Source organism: Umbelopsis ramanniana (genome assembly GCF_025399195.1).
Source record: "Umbelopsis ramanniana AG unplaced genomic scaffold K450scaffold_84, whole genome shotgun sequence".
Taxonomy (NCBI): domain Eukaryota; kingdom Fungi; phylum Mucoromycota; class Umbelopsidomycetes; order Umbelopsidales; family Umbelopsidaceae; genus Umbelopsis; species Umbelopsis ramanniana.
The window spans coordinates 1-21,360 of record NW_026252170.1 but is presented as its reverse complement, the minus strand read 5'-3'; the positions used below and the strand labels follow the sequence as shown (position 1 = coordinate 21,360).

General features: G+C 42.3%; 9 protein-coding genes across 9 annotated transcripts; 8 read left to right on the top strand and 1 right to left on the bottom strand.

The window, feature by feature from the left end:
• The first annotated feature begins 478 nt into the window (after positions 1-478).
• K450DRAFT_260925 (uncharacterized protein) lies at positions 479-1,950 on the top strand. Its single transcript, XM_051592231.1, has 4 exons — positions 479-565; positions 631-1,217; positions 1,281-1,463; positions 1,551-1,950. The coding sequence occupies exons 1-4, from the start codon at positions 502-504 to the stop codon at positions 1,758-1,760; spliced, it is 1,044 nt and encodes a 347-aa protein (XP_051440619.1). The 5' UTR covers positions 479-501; the 3' UTR covers positions 1,761-1,950.
• Positions 1,951-2,884: 934 nt separating this feature from the next.
• Positions 2,885-5,849, top strand: K450DRAFT_260923 (uncharacterized protein). The gene is made up of 5 exons (XM_051592230.1): positions 2,885-3,017; positions 3,200-3,444; positions 3,522-3,759; positions 3,842-3,947; positions 4,008-5,849. The coding sequence occupies exons 1-5, from the start codon at positions 2,933-2,935 to the stop codon at positions 5,758-5,760; spliced, it is 2,427 nt and encodes an 808-aa protein (XP_051440618.1). The 5' UTR covers positions 2,885-2,932; the 3' UTR covers positions 5,761-5,849.
• A 149-nt stretch (positions 5,850-5,998) lies between these two features.
• On the bottom strand, positions 5,999-7,755 carry K450DRAFT_260918 (uncharacterized protein). The gene is made up of 3 exons (XM_051592229.1): positions 6,533-7,755; positions 6,377-6,431; positions 5,999-6,297 (listed from the first exon to the last, which is right to left on the bottom strand). Exons 1-3 carry the CDS (start codon positions 7,623-7,625, stop codon positions 6,237-6,239), a joined length of 1,209 nt encoding a protein of 402 aa, XP_051440617.1. The 5' UTR covers positions 7,626-7,755; the 3' UTR covers positions 5,999-6,236.
• Positions 7,756-7,784: 29 nt separating this feature from the next.
• Positions 7,785-9,739, top strand: K450DRAFT_260913 (uncharacterized protein). Its single transcript, XM_051592228.1, has 6 exons — positions 7,785-7,863; positions 7,949-8,082; positions 8,189-8,618; positions 8,694-9,017; positions 9,106-9,268; positions 9,356-9,739. Exons 1-6 carry the CDS (start codon positions 7,827-7,829, stop codon positions 9,438-9,440), a joined length of 1,173 nt encoding a protein of 390 aa, XP_051440616.1. The 5' UTR covers positions 7,785-7,826; the 3' UTR covers positions 9,441-9,739.
• A 331-nt stretch (positions 9,740-10,070) lies between these two features.
• Positions 10,071-11,911, top strand: K450DRAFT_193905 (uncharacterized protein). The gene is made up of 6 exons (XM_051584477.1): positions 10,071-10,184; positions 10,273-10,368; positions 10,430-10,628; positions 10,698-10,830; positions 10,900-11,194; positions 11,261-11,911. Exons 1-6 carry the CDS (start codon positions 10,116-10,118, stop codon positions 11,846-11,848), a joined length of 1,380 nt encoding a protein of 459 aa, XP_051440615.1. The 5' UTR covers positions 10,071-10,115; the 3' UTR covers positions 11,849-11,911.
• A 132-nt stretch (positions 11,912-12,043) lies between these two features.
• On the top strand, positions 12,044-13,776 carry K450DRAFT_260903 (uncharacterized protein). The gene is made up of 9 exons (XM_051592227.1): positions 12,044-12,215; positions 12,284-12,416; positions 12,479-12,561; positions 12,639-12,694; positions 12,756-12,856; positions 12,939-13,021; positions 13,099-13,203; positions 13,265-13,359; positions 13,428-13,776. The coding sequence occupies exons 1-9, from the start codon at positions 12,079-12,081 to the stop codon at positions 13,601-13,603; spliced, it is 969 nt and encodes a 322-aa protein (XP_051440614.1). The 5' UTR covers positions 12,044-12,078; the 3' UTR covers positions 13,604-13,776.
• Positions 13,777-16,278: 2,502 nt separating this feature from the next.
• On the top strand, positions 16,279-18,590 carry K450DRAFT_260888 (uncharacterized protein). Its single transcript, XM_051592226.1, has 10 exons — positions 16,279-16,395; positions 16,464-16,671; positions 16,739-16,843; positions 16,909-16,977; positions 17,046-17,283; positions 17,353-17,487; positions 17,559-17,632; positions 17,707-18,037; positions 18,098-18,166; positions 18,236-18,590. The coding sequence occupies exons 2-10, from the start codon at positions 16,512-16,514 to the stop codon at positions 18,513-18,515; spliced, it is 1,461 nt and encodes a 486-aa protein (XP_051440613.1). The 5' UTR covers positions 16,279-16,395; positions 16,464-16,511; the 3' UTR covers positions 18,516-18,590.
• A 218-nt stretch (positions 18,591-18,808) lies between these two features.
• On the top strand, positions 18,809-19,409 carry K450DRAFT_260884 (uncharacterized protein). The gene has a single exon (XM_051592225.1). The coding sequence runs from the start codon at positions 18,896-18,898 to the stop codon at positions 19,250-19,252; it is 357 nt and encodes a 118-aa protein (XP_051440612.1). The 5' UTR covers positions 18,809-18,895; the 3' UTR covers positions 19,253-19,409.
• On the top strand, positions 19,277-19,896 carry K450DRAFT_260880 (uncharacterized protein; the record flags this gene model as incomplete). Its single annotated transcript, XM_051592224.1, has 4 exons — positions 19,277-19,517; positions 19,541-19,569; positions 19,609-19,777; positions 19,814-19,896. Coding segments are annotated over 4 exons (444 nt in total), but the record flags the coding sequence as incomplete, so codon positions are not given.
• Positions 19,897-21,360: the final 1,464 nt, after the last annotated feature.

The following is a 21,360-nucleotide window of genomic DNA, read 5'->3' as shown; positions in this document are numbered from 1 at the left end:
GTTTTAAACAAACAACGTGATCACACTTCTCAAACCTTTTGCTCAGCAGATGAGCTAAAGCTATGCAAAATGCTGCATATTACAGCAAACCCCAGGAAGTTCAAATTTTTCAGTGTCGCTGATGTCGCTGTAGTATATATCAATCGCGTATTTTACTGGATCCCGTTTCATTGAGAGGTGAAAGTAGACTTTAAAAGATACCGAAGGCTGTACCAATGAGACTTTTCACTTTGTTTGGCGGCTTCCGCACTGACATATACTGCCAGTTTAAGTGATCTTGAGCAGCTACAAGTGACCATAACATGATTTTATGCATCGTTTCACTGAAAAATTACTAGCACATTTGATTGATGACGCTTTCTTTGAATAGAGAGACCAACAGGGCTCAGCTCTGAGAACGGAGGACAATGGCAGGCTAGAGTCACGTGGTCTCCAAATATGGATTGATTTTTTTCTTCTGTCTTCCATCAGAGTTGCTCCGAAAACAACTCTACTTTAACCATGCCAAAGTGTACACGAAAAGGCTGTGAAAAGGAGTACAAGGAAGAAGTCAATAACGACAGTGGTTAGTATAACATGAAGATGTAGAAGGAGCATTGCTACAACTAGCTAACCACTGCTTATAAACAGCCTGCCAATATCACCCTGGTGCACCCGTCTTTCACGAAGGCTTGAAGGGTTGGTCATGCTGCAAAAAGCGTGTCTCTGATTTCGACGAATTCCTTAACATCCCTGGTTGTGCTACTGGACGCCATACTGACGAGAAACCTGTACAGCCAGCACCTGTTGCTAAGCCAGACTCGCCCGCTCCCTCTACAACTAAGGATGGTATTGAAGTATACAGCAACGGTGCTGCTATTAGCATGACAAACCATACCCCTACACCAACCACTGTAGCAGAAGCCGCTGAAGACACAGAGAAAAAGGCTAAACCTTTAGCTGTAGAGGTTTTGCCGGAAGAAGACGACCTCAGCGTTCCTGTCAAGGTAGGCACTACTTGCAAAAGAAGAGGTTGTGGAGTCACGTATAAGGATGAGGCTTCATCAAGAGGCGAAGGCTCGGAAGCAGCTTGCTTCCATCACCCAGGTGCACCTATCTTCCATGAAGGATCCAAAGGCTGGAGTTGCTGCCCTCGTAAAGTTTTGGAATTTGAGGAGTTCCTCAAGATCAAAGGATGTAAGGAAGGCAAGCATTTGTTCATTGGAGGAAAGAGTAATGTATGTACATACTGCGATTCAATGGATGTATTTGTCTATATATTTTAACCATGGGTATCTCAGAACCAAGAGGAAGAGTTGGTCGACTGCAGGAATGACTGGTACCAAACTCCTACCCACATCATCCTCAGCATTTTCGCAAAGGATAAGGAGGATACGCAGATTACCTTTGAAGAGCAATCAATGAACGTTGATATCAAGATGAAGGGAAACAAGCGTTACAAGTCAACCATCCCATTGTTCCAGGTAAGAGAGTGTATATACATTCCTCTGATCGCTAACAATTTACTCCAGAGTGCTCATCATTGTGCTTTGAATTTATTTCGAATATAGCCCATTGTTCCCGGAGAATCCGCTTTCAAGCCATTAACGACCAAGGTTGAAATTAAACTAAGAAAAGGCAACGGAATATCATGGGCAGCACTTGAGCCAACTGACAAAGTCACCAGCTGGACTACGTTTGGTGTTACAGGAGGTGGCGGTACCGTAGGTGGAAAGGAAATGCTTTACGCCAATGATGCACCATTGCAAGTGAAAAAATAGCTATTTTAGAGTAAGCTAAGAGGTCTGAATTAGAACGAAGGATGCCATCGGGTTAGGAGCATGCTTTACCCTTTCTTTGATATGTGACTTCATGAAAAAAAAAAAATAGGAAATGTAGAAACATCGTGTAGTGTAGACGAAACAAAATAGTAAAATTTTATATGCAATACTTTGGTGTCGTTGCGATACATTGCCTATCGTTGGATGTGTATGTTGCTTTATGCATTGTCATGAATTTGACACTAGCATTGGACCGTAAACATTTTTGGTAACGCTGCTGCAATATTCTATTATGCGCTCTGTCAACCTTTCTGATGTACTTATATCATTGTAGAATTTTCTACTGCAAGTGGTCTGGGAAAAAGCTATGCTATGCAAATGAACGATGCAGCTTGGCCGAAACTGATATTTATGGGCAGTTTCACGATTAAAGAACATGGAAACAAACTTCGTATTAGCCGATAACTTTTAAGATTATATGCCTGACGCACACATTATGTCTGCTGTCAACCTTGAACCCCATCAGCCGGACATGAACCCGTCGCGATCGGTTAGCGGCGATACATACAGCCGCCTATGTTGGCATAGCCTGCATGCAAGGCGTTTTTGAACGTCCGATACGCTGTTCAAAGGCTTGGCATGACCGTATATTCATAAGTTATAGCATCGAGCAATACCTTGTCAGACATCAAGAAGTGTTGACAAGAAAGGAATTTGACTATGACTTAATTTGCGGTAAGGTCATATGATAGCCATTGGTAGCATGCTTAAACGGCCCCGTACCCAAAACATTTCCAATGTTTAGTCGGCAGTAAAAGGGTTAGCGAACTCGCACAAGAAGAATAAGGTAATCGGATAGCCACTTTGTCGTCAATATGATGAGATCAGGTTCGCGGTTGGTTAAATCTTCACTATTGTGCAGTATTGGCCCTTATCATCATAGCCGAGAAAATGCTACTCTGGTCAGCATATCAGCATGATATGCCGCATAACACGATATGAGTAAAAAATTTCTTTAAATTCCAGCATATCGATTCGCGGACTTTTGTGTCAATCTGCCGGGCTTTTGTCTGCCTCAACTTGAGGCTGTGCACGTGACCGGCATATCATTCTTCAGCGGTATCCAAGCATTCTCGCTGCTCACCTTTTGCTTTGGCCTCTCATTGCCTTGAATGAGGAAACAAGCGAAATTCAACAAAAATTTCAATGTTCGCCTTGACGAAGATAAATTTTACTTTCCTGGGGAACGGATAAGAGGTAAGGATGCCTTTAATCTGTCTTGGAAGTGTCATGGTTGTCTTTTACCTCTGCATTGTCCGCATGGGCCACCTTGCACAGTGGCTACTTCCCGATCTGTTCTTGGACTTTTCATTCTTTCGACACTACATCCATATTTACAGAATATTTATTTTAAATATTAACAATTCATTCGAAAATAGGTACTGTATCCGTTTTCCCCACCAAACCAACAAGGACAAACCATATCCGAGTTATCTTCAAAGGCGAAATAGCATCGTTGCTTAAAGATAAAGAGAGTATAACGCTATTCAACAAGGTTAAAATCCTTCCAATTTCAAAGGACGATGAAAGCAGTGCTAAATCACATATCTTGGAAGCCAAATCACACACTTTCCCTTTTGACTTTTTGGTGCCGGAAGATATTGCTTTGCCGAGCAGTATGGAGGTATGTGAAAGGCGACATAATAATTTCAGACCTACGCAATATCCACATCTAATTGTATGCCTTCCTTTACATGATAGGTTTTTAAATATGGTAGAATCCGATATACATTGATCGCAATCCACGATAAACCCATGGTGCCGGAATCCCTTTCACCGAAAGCAACATATAACGTCCCCATTCTGGAACATATAGACATTAGTGTTCCAGAATATACCAGACCAACCGAAAAGTCAGTATCTACCACGCTGGAAGGTGTTGAAGACCGAAGGAAAATTACTGTGAAAGCGAACATCCCGCGATACGGTTACACGCGAGGTAAGCAATTGGGCTGTGCAAAGGAGAAGAAATCAGATCACTTGACCACAAAATTTCTAAACACTGTTCCCTTTGCTTTTAGGTGATATTGTTCCATTAAATTTGTCGATTGGCCATCATAGTCCGTTCTCGCGCGAGAAAGGAATAAAGGTTGAGTTTGTTAGAGTTGGCCACTTTAGTTCAAACAGGTGAGTTGTCGTTCAAAACCACATGGGAAACATCATCGAGATATTGAACATCTATTTTAGGCAAATGGTCGCAAATGAAATAACATTGCGAACGAGTGAATCCAATATCAATATTTATGGACCATACAACTTTTCGCAATCCCTTACAGAACAGATCATGATTCCAACATCCACTCCACCCACCATCGATAAGAAAGGAAAGATTATTTATATCAATTACAAGGTGCGCGTGACAGTCAATCTCAATAGCAAGCACTCTGCCAAGCGACAGAATATTGTTACTGTAGAACTTCCCATTGTTGTTGGAACTTGGCCAAGAGCAGCAGTTCCAATTGATGAAGACGACGAATGGATAGATGGCATGGACAGTATGATGCTTAGCGATGAGGAGGCGCCAGCTGACAACGATAGTTTGTACGACTATAGCACCAGCGAGCAAAACTTTGTGCCTGACATACAGCACAATACATCTTCATCATCTGCAAGTCTCATGCTGCACAATCAAGGCGGACTTCGCCAAAATCCGGAATGGAGATTATCCACTTCATCGACGTCTTCGTCCACGTCATCCGCAAATGCAGCAGCGCGAGCGAATCTCTCCACTAATTACCCTATTACTACCGACAATGGCGTCTTTCGGTCTGATTCTAATGCTTCAAAAGTGTCTGTGAGATCAGCAGCATCGGTGTCGTCCAACAAGTCAAGTCGGTCTCTTGAAACTAATCAAGATAGACTGACCCGAAATACCTCAGTCAGCACCACAGCCTCAGCACCCGAACAGCCAACAGCTAGTGGTCGTTATGTTAGAAATACGCCAGTGCAAGCACCTCCAGCACCTCCACCTCCCCCTCCTTTTAGTCAGCCAGCTTTAATTAAAGCTCATGCTAGTTATATTCCTCGATCATCCTCAGCCACCGACCTGAATCGGCAACCTCATGGTGTGCCTTCTCCATTACCTTTTGTACAGCAGCCTCCCTATGACGACGGAGGATTATATAGGCACCGTGGAGTACCGCCACCAACTAATGAGAATTTGCATGATTCAAGGTTCAGAGGAGGCCGATCGGCAAATGATACAAAACGTTACCATTCAATGTCTGACTCAAACTACCATGGTGTACCAATGAATGGAAATAATAGTCACATGCCTTATCCTCCCTCTGCCAATATGTACGACCATGGACCAGCGCCAAATGGCTTTTTGCCTACCGCTAATAATTACGCTGGCCAAGCAGGAAGACACCACATGCGTACGCCTTCTGATTTATCTCACATGTACCATACGCAGCCTAATTATCCAACAGCAGCAAAGTTTACACCTATGCCAGCTGTACCTGATACCCAACGTACCATGTATCCTTTCTCACAAGATGATGCTATCAGGACGAATCATCACCCTACTTATCCCAACATGCCCCAATTCACTCCACCTCGCCAATTTGATTCTCAAAATGGTTTACCACACCGTCATTCCGATCCTCAGGCTCAGCAACCTGGCGCTGTCATCCATACACCACCTGTCATGCGATCCGGTAGCGATCCTAGTGCCTACCTCAACCGAGATGATAAAGCTTTACTCGAAACACCGTCATCGGCAGCTCCTGAGGTAGAACCATCCGTAGTAGAACCTCATGGATACTATGACTCTTCGGATTCATCTTCAGAGTTTGGAGACGCTGCTGGTTCGGCGTCAGACGATTCCGATGACTCGGATGATGAAGGCGACTTGTTGCGCATTGTTGAAAAGAAGAGAAGACAGGAACAGAAGCAGATGAGGCGACGACAGAGACGAGTGTTCACCATAGCCGAATAGTTTTCTCATTCCATTCTGTATAATTTTGTTTAAAAAAAATCTTACCTCTGTACTAGTTTTTATATGCTTCACACTTTTTTCTTTCATTTGTACATCACCCCTTGTCGCCACCAATCAGATAATTGTATTTTTAATGGAAAAAAAAGAATTTTGAAAAAGAAAATAGGGGGGAAAGGGGATGAACAAAACTGGGGATAAAAAAATAAGCGAAGAGAGAACAAAAAAAAAAGACGGAGGTAAGAAAAGCTGTAGACTAAACTTTTTTCATTGCCGTGGACCAACTTCCTTGAAGCTTGCAGTTTGCGGGGAATACAGTCATTTTCAAATGACAAAAGAGAGCATTAGATGCAAAAAAAAAGAATACAAATTACTAAAAGAGACTTCGTTTGGAATGACGATCAACGATGACCATCACACTTGGCTCTGGAAACTCGAAAGTCAAGGGTATCTCGAAAAGAATGCTCAATGTTATTATATCAGGCCGTTGTGGAAGCCTTCTGATTTTTTTTGGCGCGTAAACCGCATGCGTTACACAGACTATTAGGCGTTTAAACAAGTTAAAACCTTACGGATAGACCTTTCAAGAACATATCAGAACAAAGGGATTTGCACTTACGTTTTGGGACCTTTAGGGCCTTTACGCCATTCAGGAGATTCAGTAGTGCCACAGTCTGGATAAGATAGACATTGGGTCAATCGGCAAAATTATAACAAAACTGCGATGTGGATAGCGGTGTTGGTTCTCAACCAAAATAAATAATTCCTGTCTTACCTGTGCACACATGTACAACAGAAGTATCCTTAACTCGTTTTTTCCTTTTGTTGTTTCGGTCAAGGGTTGCAGCATCTACTTGATCTTGATTGGCAAAAGTGGACGGATTAAGGATTTGAATGGGGGTGGTGTCAAGAAGGGAGCCTGTCAAAGCCGACAAATCGAGTGTGGGGTCGAGCAGTTGAGCTGCTGTAGAACCCGTTGAGATACCGTTTGAACGCTCTCCCATGTCATAACGGAGACCAGTGAACATTTGCAGAGCTTCAGAAATGTCGTTGCTAGGCGTGACACCCAAAGTATAAACGAAAGGTGCGTTGTTCAAGATAGGTTGGTAAGGAAGCATGTCAATATCCGCTGTGTCATCAACAAAGCCTTGTGCCTGCTCGCTGGAACTGCTTTCTTGGACTTGGCTATCCTGAGAGAAGTCAGCGGGGATGCTATCCGAAGATTGCTCGCTGTTCTTTCTTGAAGGTTGACTTGGAGATTTGGAAACATCCCTTTGCTTTTTAGCCTTAGCTTCATTGATTTGTCGTTCTAGCATTTCTTTTTCCATTTTCAATTCCAAGAAGGTATCAATAAGGTTGGCAGCCTTGTTGGGATAAACTTTGCCTGTGGCGAAGAAACAGAGTGGCACTGAGGTCTGTTTTCTATCACCTTCCCCAAAGTAAGCATGACCAACCATCTCCAGGCTGATATAGGTGGAGTCTTTCTTTTGGAAACGATAGTAAAGGTGAAACTTTCGACGTTGAAGACAACTTTCACGAAATTCTCGCTGAAATAAATCTTTATCATCCAAGTGAATAAAGTCAGACATTTGGCGGTCAACCAGTTCTTCGGGGGCATATCCAAAGAGCTCAGTAGTGGCAGGCGAGCAGTACATGATCTTTGCTTGTGGAGAGAGGACATGAATGAAGTCTTCAAGCTTGTCGATGATTCTCTGCGACCAGTTTTTGCGCCGGGTGAATTCAGTCAAGGTACCGCGAGTGGCGCCTTGCTGATTGGCATTTCGAAGCGAAGATGAGGCTGGGTTGAAAGAAAAAGTTCTCACAGTGTACGCGGGTTGCTTGTGGGGCAACTTATCATCTTTCGTCATGTTTTAAATTGCTAGTGATGTCTTTTTTTCTGAAGTGGGCACTTCGGCAAGAAAGTGTGGATCGTCCGAAAACGGGACAGCAACTGCGCTGTTCAAATTGTGACTGTTGTTGGAAAACGGAAAATCTGGCCCCTCACTCAGACCATGACAGCCACAGCCTCAGTCACTGGCATAAGTCCAACCACCTCACATCCTAATATAATGGCAGAGGAAGAGAAGAAAACAAGAAAACCCAAAGGTTAAGACCATAGTCACTCTTTGTATACTATGCTTTCCATCGTTCATAATTCACCTCTCTAATCACTTGTTCATGTATACTGCAGATTCGGCATTCAGACAACAGCGTCTGAAAGCCTGGCAGCCCGTGCTCACTCCACGCTCAGTTCTGCCAACATTCTTTGTCATTGGAGTGATTTTTGCACCCATTGGTGGTGTACTTTTCTGGGCAAGCAGTAACGTAAAGTCACATTTCTATTGCTATCATGCGCATAGGCGCCACTACATGACAATAGCAGACGTCTAATGTTTTACCACCATCTATTACATTCCCAAACCTCTTACAGGTCAGCGAAATAGTCATTGACTATACTCACTGTGACGAATATGCTAGTCCCGTTAACCTGCCACAAAACTTATACAGTTTGCAATTCTCTGGCCAACCAGACTTATCCACTCTGGAACCTCCTGTCTACCACTACCAAAATAGTACGACATTTTTGGATACATCCCGACAAAACCCAAACAATCTGGTTATCCCGCAATGCATCATTGACTTCACAGTACCTCAAGCTATGAAAGCTCCTATCTTCATCAACTACCGATTGACTAACTTTTACCAAAATCACCGCCAATATATTAAGAGCTTTAATGCCGACCAACTCATGGGTCACCCAGTTTCCGCTGGGTCTTTGGGTCCAGATTGTGACCCACTGAGAGAATCTGGTGGCAAAGCTGTGTATCCTTGTGGGTTGATAGCGAATTCTGTATTCAATGGTAACAATTACAAATTGTACCTAATGTGTCCGTACATTTCATCACCCTAATCATGATTATCTTCTGTTTGTTTAGATACATTATCTAACCTAATTGCTGTCAACAGCAATGGCATGCAAAATTACTCATTCGATTCTAACAATATTGCCTGGCCGTCGGATTTGCAAAAATACGGAAAAACTCAGTATTCGCCATCACAGATCGTCCCTCCGCCGAACTGGGCATTACAGTATCCCAACGGAAAGTTTGACGATCAACATCCTCCACCGGACCTTTCGCAAGATCAGCATTTAATGGTATGGATGCGAACAGCCGCGCTTCCCGACTTTCGTAAGATATGGGGAAAGAACGAAAACACTGACTTACCGGCTGGAAGATGGAGAATCATGATTGATTCCAGTATGTATACCTATTCCCTATCTCGCCTGTATGCGCTTGATAATAGGAAAAGAAAAGTTGACATAATACTGAAATTTATTACCAATAGATTTCAACGTAAAGAAGTTTGCTGGAACGAAATCCATTGTTATCTCTACCACCTCGCCCCTCGGTGGCAGAAACCCTTACCTCGGAATCGCCTATATGGCTGTTGGTGCGTTCTGCTTGCTGCTTGGCGTCATCTTTACTATTCGCCACTGTGTTAAGCCTCGGTAAGTCTGATGCTTATGAAGTGGAGTGCATGAAGACTGTTTCTCTGATGTTAACTCGCCTTAAATTTGCCTTCAAAATTTCAATAGAAAACTTGGTGATACATCCTATCTCTCTTGGAACAAGCCGGATGGTGGTTTACCAAACACAGGACACGTACTTCATCAAGAGTAAAAAGCTTCTCTATAGCTTTCAAGTCGTTTTCTTGCGAATTTTCCAGTGTGTCCATTGGTTTAATGGCCTCGCTTGCTGTAATTTTATAAACTTCATAAATCGTGTTAAAATGAAGAATCAGATCGATTTTATTGCCAAATAGTGACAGTTTTAAGTCACGCATAAGCGTTCGCAGCGATATTGTTTGTTCTGTACCGATTTCAACCTCCACTACGACATCTTGCGCAATGATGGCGTGCTCTATATGCTTACATATACTTTTTATATAATTCACAATGTATTGCGTCTTACCTTCCTCCACAAAAAGGGTTATTTAGAAGTATTGGTTTACATTTGGGTTCAGGGCTTTACAAACTTTGAAAGCGAAAATTCCCCCACACTAATCGTGTTTTGACAGTGCCAAAAAAGCAAAAAAATCATGTGTGGAAAATGTACGCCTTCTCCCGGCTAGTCGCTTTCAGGTGAACGTTCGGACTTTCGGATGAGTTGCAACTTTATTCCAAGTGTCTGGTATTAAAACTCTTTGATGAACGGTCGAGTCTCTTGTACTCCTACATCTCACACTTGATGATCGATCAAAAGAGCAAGACTCAGTCTATAGAGGATCTTACTACCAGTCGTCATGTAGACATTGATACTCTGGCTGTTGAGCTAGGTATTGATGAAAAGAAGCTCATGCGCAAGATCGATTGGCATGTACTTCCAGTACTGTGTGGATTTTACCTTCTTCAGTCCATTGACAAGGTAAAGTATCTCAATTTGCTGACTACCGAACAAGTGTAAGTAAGAGTCTTCGAAACTGAATTAACCAGTGCTGATTTACTGACTGTAGGGCAACATCGGTCTTGCGAAATTGGGAGGCATCCAAGATGATACTCATACCTCTGGTTCGTTGTTCAACTGGGCTGTCTCCATGTTTTATTTGGGAGTAGGTATATCATAGAATACGACTCATAATTAGACTTGTGACGCTAATTCAACGCTACTAGTATGTTGTTGCGGAAATACCATGCAATTTGGCATTACAAAGGATAAACCCTCGGTGGTGGATTAGTTCCATTGGTTTGTGCTGGGGCGTTGTGGTTTGCTTGATGTCTTTGACAAAAAGCTTCGCCACCTTGTCCATAGCTCGCTGCTTCTTGGGTGTATTTGAGGCTGGCGTTCTACCTGCTTCAGTATTGATCACAGGTACATGTTACTTTTTGCTGAATCTCAGCCACCAACGGAAACGATGAACATTGCTAACACCCTACTTAGCACTCTGGTATAAGCGATCGGAGCATGCTCTTCGAACCGCTATATGGTTTTCTTTCTCCTCGCTTGGCACAGCTGTGGGTGGTTTGATCTCCTATGGTATTCAAAGCCATTTAGTGAATACAAGTATTCGTCCGTATGTGTCGCGATTCTTCCTTAGAAATTCTACAGTACACTTTAGATTAACAGTACATATTCTTTGTAGCTGGCAGTGGCTAATGATTATAGAAGGAGTCTTTACAATCGCTTGGGCCTTGGTCTCCTACATTATATGTCCAAACGTACCTGAAAAAGCTGGATTTTTGACGGAAAATGAACGAACTTTCATTCTCAATCGTCAGCGACTGGACAAGACTCAGACGTCTCTTACCTTTGATAGACGTCAAGCAATCGAAGCCATTTTAGACTACAAGACTTGGTTTTTGTTTTGCATTTATTTTATTTGGCAAGCTGTGAATATTGCCTTCTCTACATTCAACCCATCCATCATTGCTGGTTTGGTAAGTATAAGCTTCCAAGTCGGAATACAATTAATGTAGAGCATGCATCTGATTCATTTGTTTTAGGGTTATAGCAATCTCAACGCACAGCTACTATCAGCGCCTTTTGCCCTATTCAATTTACTTATTCAGCTTGTTGTGTCGTGGAGTTCTGACAGGTTCAATGATCGAAGTTATCATCTTATTGCCTGTGGCTTGTTATCTATTGTTGGCTATGTGTGCATCGTCGCCATTCCAACCACTCCACAAAACTCTGGGCTACTTTACGGTCTTCTTTTCTTCACTTCATTCAACTCGGGATCACTGACTTTAATTCTCGGTTGGATGACTAATACCATCATTGGTCACACTAAGCGCGTTGTCGCTTCTTCCATCATCATCATAGGATCTTCACTGGGTGGCTTCGTCGGCTCCTTGATTTACCAAGATGGGCAATATAGCCGTGGCCATATCGTTAACCTTACCTTAATTTCAGTAGCCTTGATACTGGCTGCTGTGCTTCGCTCACTTCTCATGTGGGAAAACCGACGTCGTGATAAACTTGCGAACGAGGATCCGTCACTGGCTCGCGTAGAAAACCTTGTGGAGGATGTGGATATGATTGTAAAGGAAAACTTTACGGACAAAGACCCACGTGTAAGATATAATCTCTAGTATAAAATTATTGCTGTAACGTATAGATACAATATACATATATAAACCATATGTGTGAATGAAAATGGACATTTGCTAAATACTCAACTTATGATACCGGATGCATTATGGATTTGGTCGGAATAACCAACTCCCCTAACCCTGATATGGGCCATGATGCACAATTTATTGCCTTGGCGACTGGCTATCAAAAGAAACAGAGACAGATTGCTCGGAAGACTTTTCAAACGATGCAGTTGAAATCGAGCCTTATCATAGCAGCAACTCTTTTCGCTGCCGTTACCTCGGCAGCTCCAGATTTCTGTACGCCTGGGTATCAACCTATCCAAGATAGTAACTTAAAGCTCGATCTTACAAAGCTTAGCAGGTAAATATGCCAACAGTACCACATCTGCCGAATTCTTTCTGCTCATTAACTCATTCTTTCTACATTAGTCCAGAAGGCTTTCAGATTATAACAGAAGCGTCTACTCCACCAACCACCACTAAGACTGAGGTCAAAATCAATCTGTGTGGCCCTTTGAATCAACCAGAAGGTGCAAATCAAGATTACTGTAGAACCGGAGCGGTAAGTATAAATGAGGTACGAAATTGGCTGATACCAGCAAGTACTCATGAACTGCTATGTAGTATGTTTGCAGACGCGTTATCAACGTAAAGGATGGTAATGAGAGGGTCACGGAAGTTCAAGAAATTGCTGGAGAGATAGAAGGGTAATAACATAATATAGTAGTTGCAACATGATACCAGCGAGAATGGATGGACTTAACGGCACCATATGTCTCTACAGATCTGTACTGGATTCATCATTGACACTACCAGAGAATGAGAAAGACCTCTCAAAGAGTATGTCTATGCTATTCACAAAATGGTGATGCTGATTTGGTTGACTAATTCGTTTTCATAGACGGCGTACAATATGTAATTACATTGAAAGGTGGAAAGGTCTTGGATACCCCTCAGTCAACTAAAATTACAATGGAATGTGATGCCAATGGAGACAAGAACGTAAGTGGTACTCACACTCGTGAAAAACAATGAATATGGCTCGACATCTAGTTTAAACCGTCTTAACTGGAGTTTGTTTTAGGCTGATCCTCCAGTTAAGCCAACTGTCAACTCTTATACAAATGGTGTATTGGACTTGTACTGGAAAACACCCTTTGCTTGCGCGTACGTTCTTGAACAAAAATGGATAGTGATATAACTGTAAAGTTTGGAGTCTGACAACTTTTGCACAATATCTCCAGGACAACTGAACAGATCCCTAGCCAGCCAGATAATGGTGGTGATGGTAATTCTGGAAACGGTGGCGGTGGTGGTGGTATGTCCGGTGCCGGTATCTTTTTCTTGATGTAAGTAAGCTGAGCAAAAAAAGAGATTGGTTGACGCCTACATTACTCAACATCGTTTCAGCGTTGGCATTCTCGTTGCCTTATATTTTATCGGCGGAGCTTTCTATAACTACAAGCAATACAACGCTCGTGGCCTAGACCTCATCCCTCACAGAGGTAAGTTTACCAAGCAAAGGAGTCATGAGCTTTGGCGTACTCAAATAGTAACAAAATGCAATTTTTAGATTTTTGGCTGGATTTACCATACTTGATCAAGGTAAGTTTAGCAGGCATTTACGAGATTGGACGAATGCCGACTAACAAAGAATCTTTTTTGTACTACCCACAGGACCTCTTTTCTCATCTCATGGAATCCATATCTTCACGCCGAAGAGCTGGAGATGGTTATGTATCGGTCTAAATTCACAAAGTGAGAGCATCCGACAGCTGAGACTACGATAATCACAAGTGCCTTCTTAATATTCATTGCGTAGATCAGCAATGTGTATGCTCCCACTAGACCTATAGCATAGACCCATTTACGAATCATCTGAATAACAATCCAACATATTCTCTATAACGTTTATGTAGCGTAATGTAAAATGCTGGATAATACGTGAAGTATCTCATGCTATCTTAATGAGAAACGCATCATTGGCACAGATAGCTTAAATTACAGGCAATTTCTGGAATGATTAGTTAAGATAGATGTACTGCTCCAGAATGAGCTGTTTATATTGATGCTACGTTTCGCATGAGGATAGCCTATGAGGGAAACGAAGATCGTCTAACAGATAAGCGTCATAATATTTGTTTTTGTACACACGGCCGAGCCCGCGAGCCTCGTCAAACGCTTGTTAGTTCGAAATACGCACTATAGATGGGAGTTAGTCTGAGATGGAGTCTGGCCATTACACCTGCAGGTTAAAGCTCACGTTTGTCAGGCGTCAGAACTCTAGAGCTTCCATCTCTCAGTTCTTGAACAATAAAATCTATTCTATCCCTAGCAAACTAAGGTACATCAGCACATTGGATATGCGCGATATAAATCACGGTTTATACCGACTACAATAAATGAAGAACCCTTTTCAATCACATTTTCCTTATCAATGGTTTTGATTCTTGGTTTGAGACAATCCCATTTTCCCGCGTCACCAATCAGATCGAGGGTCACGCCTCAAGCACACAAAGCATTTGTTCCCAGCGGCAATCAAATTACCCACATGCTGTTACGATCGCGAGCTGTGGCAATCGAGTCTTAACAGATAGTAACTTCTGAACTAATGAGACTCTAGGTTCATTAATCTTTAAAAAATGAGCTTCGAATGGGCTATTGATGCATTGTTTTTCTCATATAAGCTTCTTTCCTATGAGCGGTGTGATCTGGTATAACCATTGCCTTCCAAAGAATCATAATAATGTAATTGACATGAAGGCATTGAATCGACACTACCCAAGGTGGCAGATAGTCCATCGGCCCCCCGAACTAGAAGATAATATCAAAAGATATCCAGGATATTTTATTTCAAATGGTGTCATTTTCAGTCGTTGGCATGTATCGTCGCAAACCTCAAGCGAAGGAATTGCACATGCATCTGCTACGTTTACATATGCTCGCAGCATGTTTTGAGCGCTGAAACAACTTAACAATGAGAAAAAGGGTGCTAGTGTGACATTCTCGGAGTGTGCAAAAATGTACTGTAGGGTCCATCATACACAACTGTACCTGAATAAAGTTCAAATAGCTTAAAAGTGGCGCCACTCGATCCAAAGAGCTCGCGATCGGTAGAATAGTGACCAGCTCATTACTGCCATTAGTTCTTCGGCGTTGTAATACTGGTTCTAGCAGCTGACCAAATGAAGAAGTTGATTCGGGGATCAATGTACGACCTAATGCTTCGATGCACAGTTGAACGGCTTTGTGATCCAAGTAAGATTTGACGCTGCTCGATTGTGGACCCTTTCCGTTGCTGCATACCATGATCATCGCTGTTGCTGGTGAAAATGAACTAAATATGGCTGATGTTCCGAGGGTACTGGGCATATCATACGACGGGGAGATTACCGGATTTGAAAAACCCCACGCTTGGTTCTAGTTTCAGGGTCTGAGCATCAAAGCTTTCTTTCAAATATGATTCGGACTTTGGTCGGTAAAGCAAATACCGGCTATGACTACATGTCGCTTCTTCTCCACGCCTTGCTGTATGCGGCCTGCTTAAAGTAGTCTTTAACTTTTAGAGCTCGTTTGACACAAATCATGGATGCTATCTGACAGCCTCAAATAAACTGGAAGTAACGTCGTACCTGGTGACACTAAACGCAATGAGCTCCAGATCGAGTAATAATCTCCATTAAACTCCTACCATCTACGTTGTGAGCATCGACGAACACTTCTCTACCAGTAGCTGCAATATCTGCCTCTACCGTCGTACATTAGCATATGCTTTGTGCCACCATATGATAGAAGAGTAGCTCTGCACTTAACCAATTCTGATCTTTAGCTGCCGGCCATCCATGCGCAATTCGCAGCCGATGGCTCCTTGGAAAGACGGGGTCATTTGTTTCATGGCACTATTTCTTGATAGAATAGCCCAAAGCAAGTTATTTGCCAATCATTTGTTCCAAAATTAGGCGATTCCAAGCACATTTTAGTGAAAGTAATAAAAATAACACGGTTCGCTTGCGGCGCTGATCCATTTACGGCCATTGGATTGGAAAAAATCGTGTGACCAAACTGAGCCTCAAATATAAAATGGCCTGCATCTGAGAATTTGATAATACGCTGACACCTCCTTTTTATTTTACCATTTTTTTTCTCAGTTTCTTTTCCCATTTTCTCTGATCCAATTATATGAGAGCTTTTGACTGGAATAGGGTGTTAACTCTGAACAAGGAGTACCTCAGCGATAAGCAGGTTGTAGAGCAGGCCGAAGAAAGAGGCGAGGACGTCCCTGACTGGGACAAAATCGCCCAAACCACAGTATGGGAACGATGGGCCTACTATCTTTATTAGTAAGTATAAGTACATACATCTAAAACATTATTCATATCTTACTTATACAAACCATTTCTATTAGCAATGGAGTAAGTGCAATGAATACAATCTATTTAGGAGAAAATCAAAGCCCTACATCGAAACTGACTGACTTTTTTATTACTACGTTCAACCTTTTTTTCCGACTATCTCTCTCACTCGACTTTTAGAACAACGGTGTAAGCAACATTATGACATCCTCACATAACGTCTATGGCAGCGATCTCACATTCATATACACCCATAGGTGAACAACTATTCTTATGTTCCTGCCGTCATACAAAATCTGGCTTCTATGGATGGTTGGGACCCAACAACCGGAGGAGCTTGCGACGTTCAAAATGGCGGGCCATGTATCATACAATTCGGAGCTGGAACTCTAAATGTAACATCGATGGTCCTCTTCAGTCAGGGAATCAGTTTTTTCATTCAATCACTGCTGTTGCCGACAATTGGTAATTCACATTTTCAATTTATGATCAATAGAAATGGCATAGTGGTTGATTAACCAATCCTAAATAGGTTCATTGGCGGATTATGGCAGTCATGGCCCTAAGATTTTGTTGTGGATCACCTTGATTAGTTGTGCAGCTCAGATAGGATTTCTTGGTTTTAGTGACCAAGGCTGTAAGTATTGTCATCACAAGGAGGGATCATCGCTCATATAAAACATGAGACTGATATTGCTTTAGGGACTTGGTGGATTGCTCTCATTGTTGGAATCGTTGTCTACGTCACATACGGCGCATCTCTTGTTTTTTGTAGGTGCAAATTTTGGCTCGAAAATGAAATTATTTGGTAGGGGTGACTAATGAAATTTTTCAACAAGACGCGGCAATTTTCCCTCGTCTATCATTGAACGACCCGAAAGTTCGTACTGCTCGTAGAGAGGGTATGCCACCGGCCGAATATTCTGCTCTGGAATCTATCACTAGAAATCACTATTCAACCATCAGCACTACTTGGAGTAATATTGGTTTCTTGTTGATCTCAATCATTTTGATTGGTGTTTTCCAGGGACTAGCAAATTTATGGGGAACCGATGCTAACTCCCTACCCAACTTTTCGTAAGTATATGTGATGACATGAGTCCCATACCTCAGGTTGATTGATCATATCTCCCTTCTCTGTTGTAGCCTCTCAATTGCTAGTGCCGTCTGTGGTGGATTCTGGCTTATTTGTGCCATTCCCTGGTTCTTTCTTGAAAAAAAGCGACCTGGCGTCCCTCTTCCAAGCAACCAGAACTATATGACACAAGGTTGGATATCCACGTAAGAACATTAAAGGAAAGAGTCACCCATCATCGACGGAAGTATTAAATTAAGTATGATCTTCTGTGTAGCGTAAAGGCGTTTAAGGAATGTAAGCGATTGCCACAAACATTCTGGTATCTGCTTGGTTATTTTGTTTTAGCAGGTTAGTGTGTATATATCAGCTACGTTTCAGCCACAGGAGTCGGGTCCGAGTCGTTAACCCAATATTGCATTTAGACGCTGTCAATACCACTGGACAAGTTGTATCCGCTATCCAAAACCAGCTTGTTACCTTCTCCGGTTCCTTGCTGACTTTCTTTGGATTGGTCCAAGCCATTGCTTCTATCATCGGTTGCCTTGTTTTCCTATATGTTCAAAAATACTTTAACCTCAAAACCAAAACTATGCTTCAGGTGTCCAATGTCTTTACTCTTTTGATTCCTATTTGGGGTTGTATCGGCTTAGGCACACAAAGTATCGGTTTCCATGATGTTCGCGAAATGTGGGTCTATCAGGTTTGGTTCGGAATCTTCACAGCGCCTTTCTATGCATATACCCAAACTGTCATGTAAGTTGACCGATGTATGATAATAGTTTCTGCGAATAAATAGCGCTAACTTTATGGCAGGTCCGAGTTGATTCCACAAGGCAAAGAAAACATGTTCTTCGCTCTATTTGGTATTGCTAACAAAGTCAGGTATGTTACATTCATATCTTTATCGGAATGTGACCTCTCGCGGAAAAGGTAACCGGACAAAATTTTCAGCTCTTTCATTGGTCCAACGATCATCGCCGCCATCATTAATGCTACTAACAATCAATGGTCTGGCTTCCCAATTTGCGTCTTCCTGCAAATTTTGCCAATCTGCATCATCTGGCGTGTCGATATGAAGAAGGCTGCTTTGGACATTAAGATGTACGAAGAAGAAGAGCGACAAAAGAAATTGGCTGAAAGCCTCGATGGCGATAGCTCCGGTTATAAGGAGGAGGTGCACGAACCAGTGGAGAGAAAGTTTGATAACGAGAAGACAGAGGAGTTATATTGATTACATCGTACGCGTATGTTATACCTTTACATCTATAATATAAATAAAGCAAACATCTGTTTTTACATGGTAAAATTGCGAATGCTACACCAACTAGCTTCAGGTCGTAAGGATGTCAGAGTGGTGGACTTTGTAAATGGGATATGGCTGCCTTTCAAATCTCGGCATACGGTTGTATTCGGCTCCAGCGAGTAAAATGTATTAATTCTCCCTTTGACGGCTAGAGTTCGTCTGATAATGATCTGCAATTGAGAAAATATTGCATGGTTTCGCTTTACACCCGTCATATACGTAACAAATAAGGCTTTATTGTTGGGGTTACGAGGATATGTATCAATGCGCTTCTTCGCTGGCTATATTTATCCCGGTAAATTTATCTGATGGGCTCATGCCGGGGAAAGGAAATATGTATACTTTTAAAACGATTTGTCTATCCGGGAACCGGAAGAACAAGAAACCCAAAAAAAAAGAAAGACGATATCCAGTTGCGAATAAATGGACTGGGGAGCCCAGCCATTAGCGGAAAAGCTTGGAAACTTTTTTGGAGCATGGACATTCCACATGCGATTCGGACGCCCTGGTGGCGGACCCTTCAGCAGAAGATACCAACCAAAGAACGATTACATAACATTTTTCCCGGCGAACATAGCACAACGTGCACAATATGCCAAAAGGAAAATGAATCTTACAAGCACTTCTGGGTAGAATGTGAAAAAAAAAATGGAAATTCTGGATGAGAAGGATGAATTTTAACAAAAGTGCCGCTTGAGATACGGTTGAAAGACAAAATTTGGAGTTTGATTTGCTTACAACAGATTAATCTGCAAGATGAACAGATTTTGAAGGAAATGGGACGAGTCATGCTCGCCATTTGGATAACTCACTGGAATTGCATCAATCAACAGAGAGTATGGCCGGACCAAGCTGCTTTCAACATGTACGAATCAGTCATCCTGCCTACTAATGACCGTTTCCTCCAACCGAAGGAAAAGAAGGCATGCAGTGGATGGATACAAAGTACGAAGTGAAAAGTCGAGGCAAAATTGAGGTTTACGTATAGAAAAGATGCAGATGCTTCCAAGGTCAGTAAAAGGAAGGATTCCCTCATGAACGTCCAAATACAGACTTCGAACTGATGATTCCCTTCCACAACATATTTGACTCAAAACGGACGCAAATGAAAGCTTTGGATTGGCTACTACTAGCTCCATGGCGAGACCTAAAATTCACGGAACTTCGAAATCGACGGCTCGATATCTCTAGTATATATAACAAAAAAAGAAAAACTTTTCTTACAGTATAGCAATTAGTATAAATAACAATCAATACATCAGTCAACAGAATTTCAGAAAATAAAAGTAACTCACTGAATACAAAAAAAAAGTCTATCCGGGAACCAGGAGGTAGCAATAGACCCCAGCAGACAAGGTGATCTGGTGGAAGATGTCCCTCAACAGATGGCCAAACCGATCACACATGCATAAAATATATCCCAACAGCTGTCTCTCACCCGCTTACGACGTTTGCTCAAACACAACCGAAGACATCGACCATATGCTTTTCGACTGCCCACCAAAACTTCGATTCTGGAAATACACCTTCACTCTCTTCAACATATGGCTTGTCAAAAACCTCCCAGTGCCAAGGAGATGTTTGACACCACAAAATATAGTAGAAGGCTCCCAGTACCTATGGAGCAAAATATGGCCCAAACCGCAAACCCTCCAGCAGCATTGTATCAAGCATGGCCATAGCGACCATCTGGCGCTGCCATTGGAAATTCGTCTTCCGCGATGAAGAACAAGACAGACTGACTTGTGAGCAATTGGTGAAGTCATTGTGGCACACCCTGTCGACAGAATACAAGACGACGCAAAAAGAAAAAAACAACTGGTAGAGAAAAAGAGTGGTGGAGTGATCCAATGGCTCTGTCCATATCATCCGCCCTCGCATTTTCATATCCCTATAAGCAGTACAATCTATCTCACACTGAATACAAAAAAAAAAAGGAAGTAGCAATAGCAGCCAGTGCATTAAGGTCTTCCTCTGGCTCCATTTCGAGCTGTAGCTGTAAAGACTAAGCGCCATCTGTTGCGTCTTTATTTTTATTTTATTTTGTATTCAAATGTTGCGTCTTATGGCGCAAAGATATTCGTCCGGAATCCATCTTCTTCTCCTCTATACTGCATTTCCAATGGAATTGCCATATTGACACTATTTTTTTTTTGTAGGACACTAGTATGAGATTTATTGCGGATAGGATTTGCTTTCCTGAGGCCATGCAATGCTCTTTAAGTCAGACAACCGCAGCAATTGCCAGAGCTTCGTCGGCGAGTCTATATTTTCTCTGCGGAAAGTAGTGCTTTGAGGGCTGGACTCCACACCGCTCATCATTACTGGCAACTCACCATCCTCCAAGGATATGACTTTATACGGCTCCTTCAGAAGCATGGGCTCGAACAATTTTTTTTTTTTTTTTGTATTCGGTTTTATTGTAACAATTTCGTAACACTTGTTTTGGGTTAATATTAATTAAAAGGTACTAGACAAAATGTCCATAACGTAACACTTATGGTGTACTAAGGCTCAGGTGAGAAAGTAAAACCTGACGGCGCTTGTATTGGCTTCTTGGGTGGTGGAGGTGCAGGTGGTAAGAAAGTAAAATCCGCCAGCGTTGGCGCTGGCTTCTTGGATGGCGATGTTGGTCCGAGTGGAAGCGGCGTGCTGTCGTCTTCCTTGGTCGTAGCTGTCGTCTTTGAGGTTCTTTGCTTTAGAAGGTTCAGTTTGTATCCTGTCAGCGCTTTATGTGCCTTCAATCGTCTACGTCGCTTTTCTGGTCTTTCTG

What these genes read in the sequence shown, in the direction of transcription:
- K450DRAFT_260888 (XM_051592226.1), top strand. Translation starts at nt 16,512, where the DNA reads ATGGATGGTTGGGACCCAACAACCGGAGGAGCTTGCGACGTTCAAAAT. An exon ending in CGGCGCATCTCTTGTTTTTT is followed by an intron (nt 16,978 to 17,045) that starts GTAGGTGCAAAT and finishes TTTTTCAACAAG; the next exon opens with ACGCGGCAATTTTCCCTCGT. An exon ending in TGGTTATTTTGTTTTAGCAG is followed by an intron (nt 17,633 to 17,706) that starts GTTAGTGTGTAT and finishes TATTGCATTTAG; the next exon opens with ACGCTGTCAATACCACTGGA.
- K450DRAFT_260903 (XM_051592227.1), top strand. Translation starts at nt 12,079, where the DNA reads ATGCAGTTGAAATCGAGCCTTATCATAGCAGCAACTCTTTTCGCTGCC. An exon ending in GATCTTACAAAGCTTAGCAG is followed by an intron (nt 12,216 to 12,283) that starts GTAAATATGCCA and finishes TTTCTACATTAG; the next exon opens with TCCAGAAGGCTTTCAGATTA. An exon ending in GCCGGTATCTTTTTCTTGAT is followed by an intron (nt 13,204 to 13,264) that starts GTAAGTAAGCTG and finishes ACATCGTTTCAG; the next exon opens with CGTTGGCATTCTCGTTGCCT.
- K450DRAFT_193905 (XM_051584477.1), top strand. Translation starts at nt 10,116, where the DNA reads ATGCGCAAGATCGATTGGCATGTACTTCCAGTACTGTGTGGATTTTAC. An exon ending in TCTCCATGTTTTATTTGGGA is followed by an intron (nt 10,369 to 10,429) that starts GTAGGTATATCA and finishes CAACGCTACTAG; the next exon opens with TATGTTGTTGCGGAAATACC. An exon ending in TGCTTCAGTATTGATCACAG is followed by an intron (nt 10,629 to 10,697) that starts GTACATGTTACT and finishes CACCCTACTTAG; the next exon opens with CACTCTGGTATAAGCGATCG.
- K450DRAFT_260884 (XM_051592225.1), top strand. Translation starts at nt 18,896, where the DNA reads ATGGGCTCATGCCGGGGAAAGGAAATATGTATACTTTTAAAACGATTT.
- K450DRAFT_260923 (XM_051592230.1), top strand. Translation starts at nt 2,933, where the DNA reads ATGAGGAAACAAGCGAAATTCAACAAAAATTTCAATGTTCGCCTTGAC. An exon ending in TCCTGGGGAACGGATAAGAG is followed by an intron (nt 3,018 to 3,199) that starts GTAAGGATGCCT and finishes ATTCGAAAATAG; the next exon opens with GTACTGTATCCGTTTTCCCC. An exon ending in CTTTGCCGAGCAGTATGGAG is followed by an intron (nt 3,445 to 3,521) that starts GTATGTGAAAGG and finishes TTTACATGATAG; the next exon opens with GTTTTTAAATATGGTAGAAT.
- K450DRAFT_260918 (XM_051592229.1), bottom strand. Translation starts at nt 7,625, where the DNA reads ATGACGAAAGATGATAAGTTGCCCCACAAGCAACCCGCGTACACTGTG. An exon ending in TGTTGTACATGTGTGCACAG is followed by an intron (nt 6,432 to 6,532) that starts GTAAGACAGGAA and finishes TATCTTATCCAG; the next exon opens with ACTGTGGCACTACTGAATCT. An exon ending in GGCCCTAAAGGTCCCAAAAC is followed by an intron (nt 6,298 to 6,376) that starts GTAAGTGCAAAT and finishes AACGCCTAATAG; the next exon opens with TCTGTGTAACGCATGCGGTT.
- K450DRAFT_260913 (XM_051592228.1), top strand. Translation starts at nt 7,827, where the DNA reads ATGGCAGAGGAAGAGAAGAAAACAAGAAAACCCAAAG. An exon ending in TTTTCTGGGCAAGCAGTAAC is followed by an intron (nt 8,083 to 8,188) that starts GTAAAGTCACAT and finishes AACCTCTTACAG; the next exon opens with GTCAGCGAAATAGTCATTGA. An exon ending in AGCGAATTCTGTATTCAATG is followed by an intron (nt 8,619 to 8,693) that starts GTAACAATTACA and finishes CTGTTTGTTTAG; the next exon opens with ATACATTATCTAACCTAATT.
- K450DRAFT_260925 (XM_051592231.1), top strand. Translation starts at nt 502, where the DNA reads ATGCCAAAGTGTACACGAAAAGGCTGTGAAAAGGAGTACAAGGAAGAA. An exon ending in TCATTGGAGGAAAGAGTAAT is followed by an intron (nt 1,218 to 1,280) that starts GTATGTACATAC and finishes TGGGTATCTCAG; the next exon opens with AACCAAGAGGAAGAGTTGGT. An exon ending in CAACCATCCCATTGTTCCAG is followed by an intron (nt 1,464 to 1,550) that starts GTAAGAGAGTGT and finishes TTTCGAATATAG; the next exon opens with CCCATTGTTCCCGGAGAATC.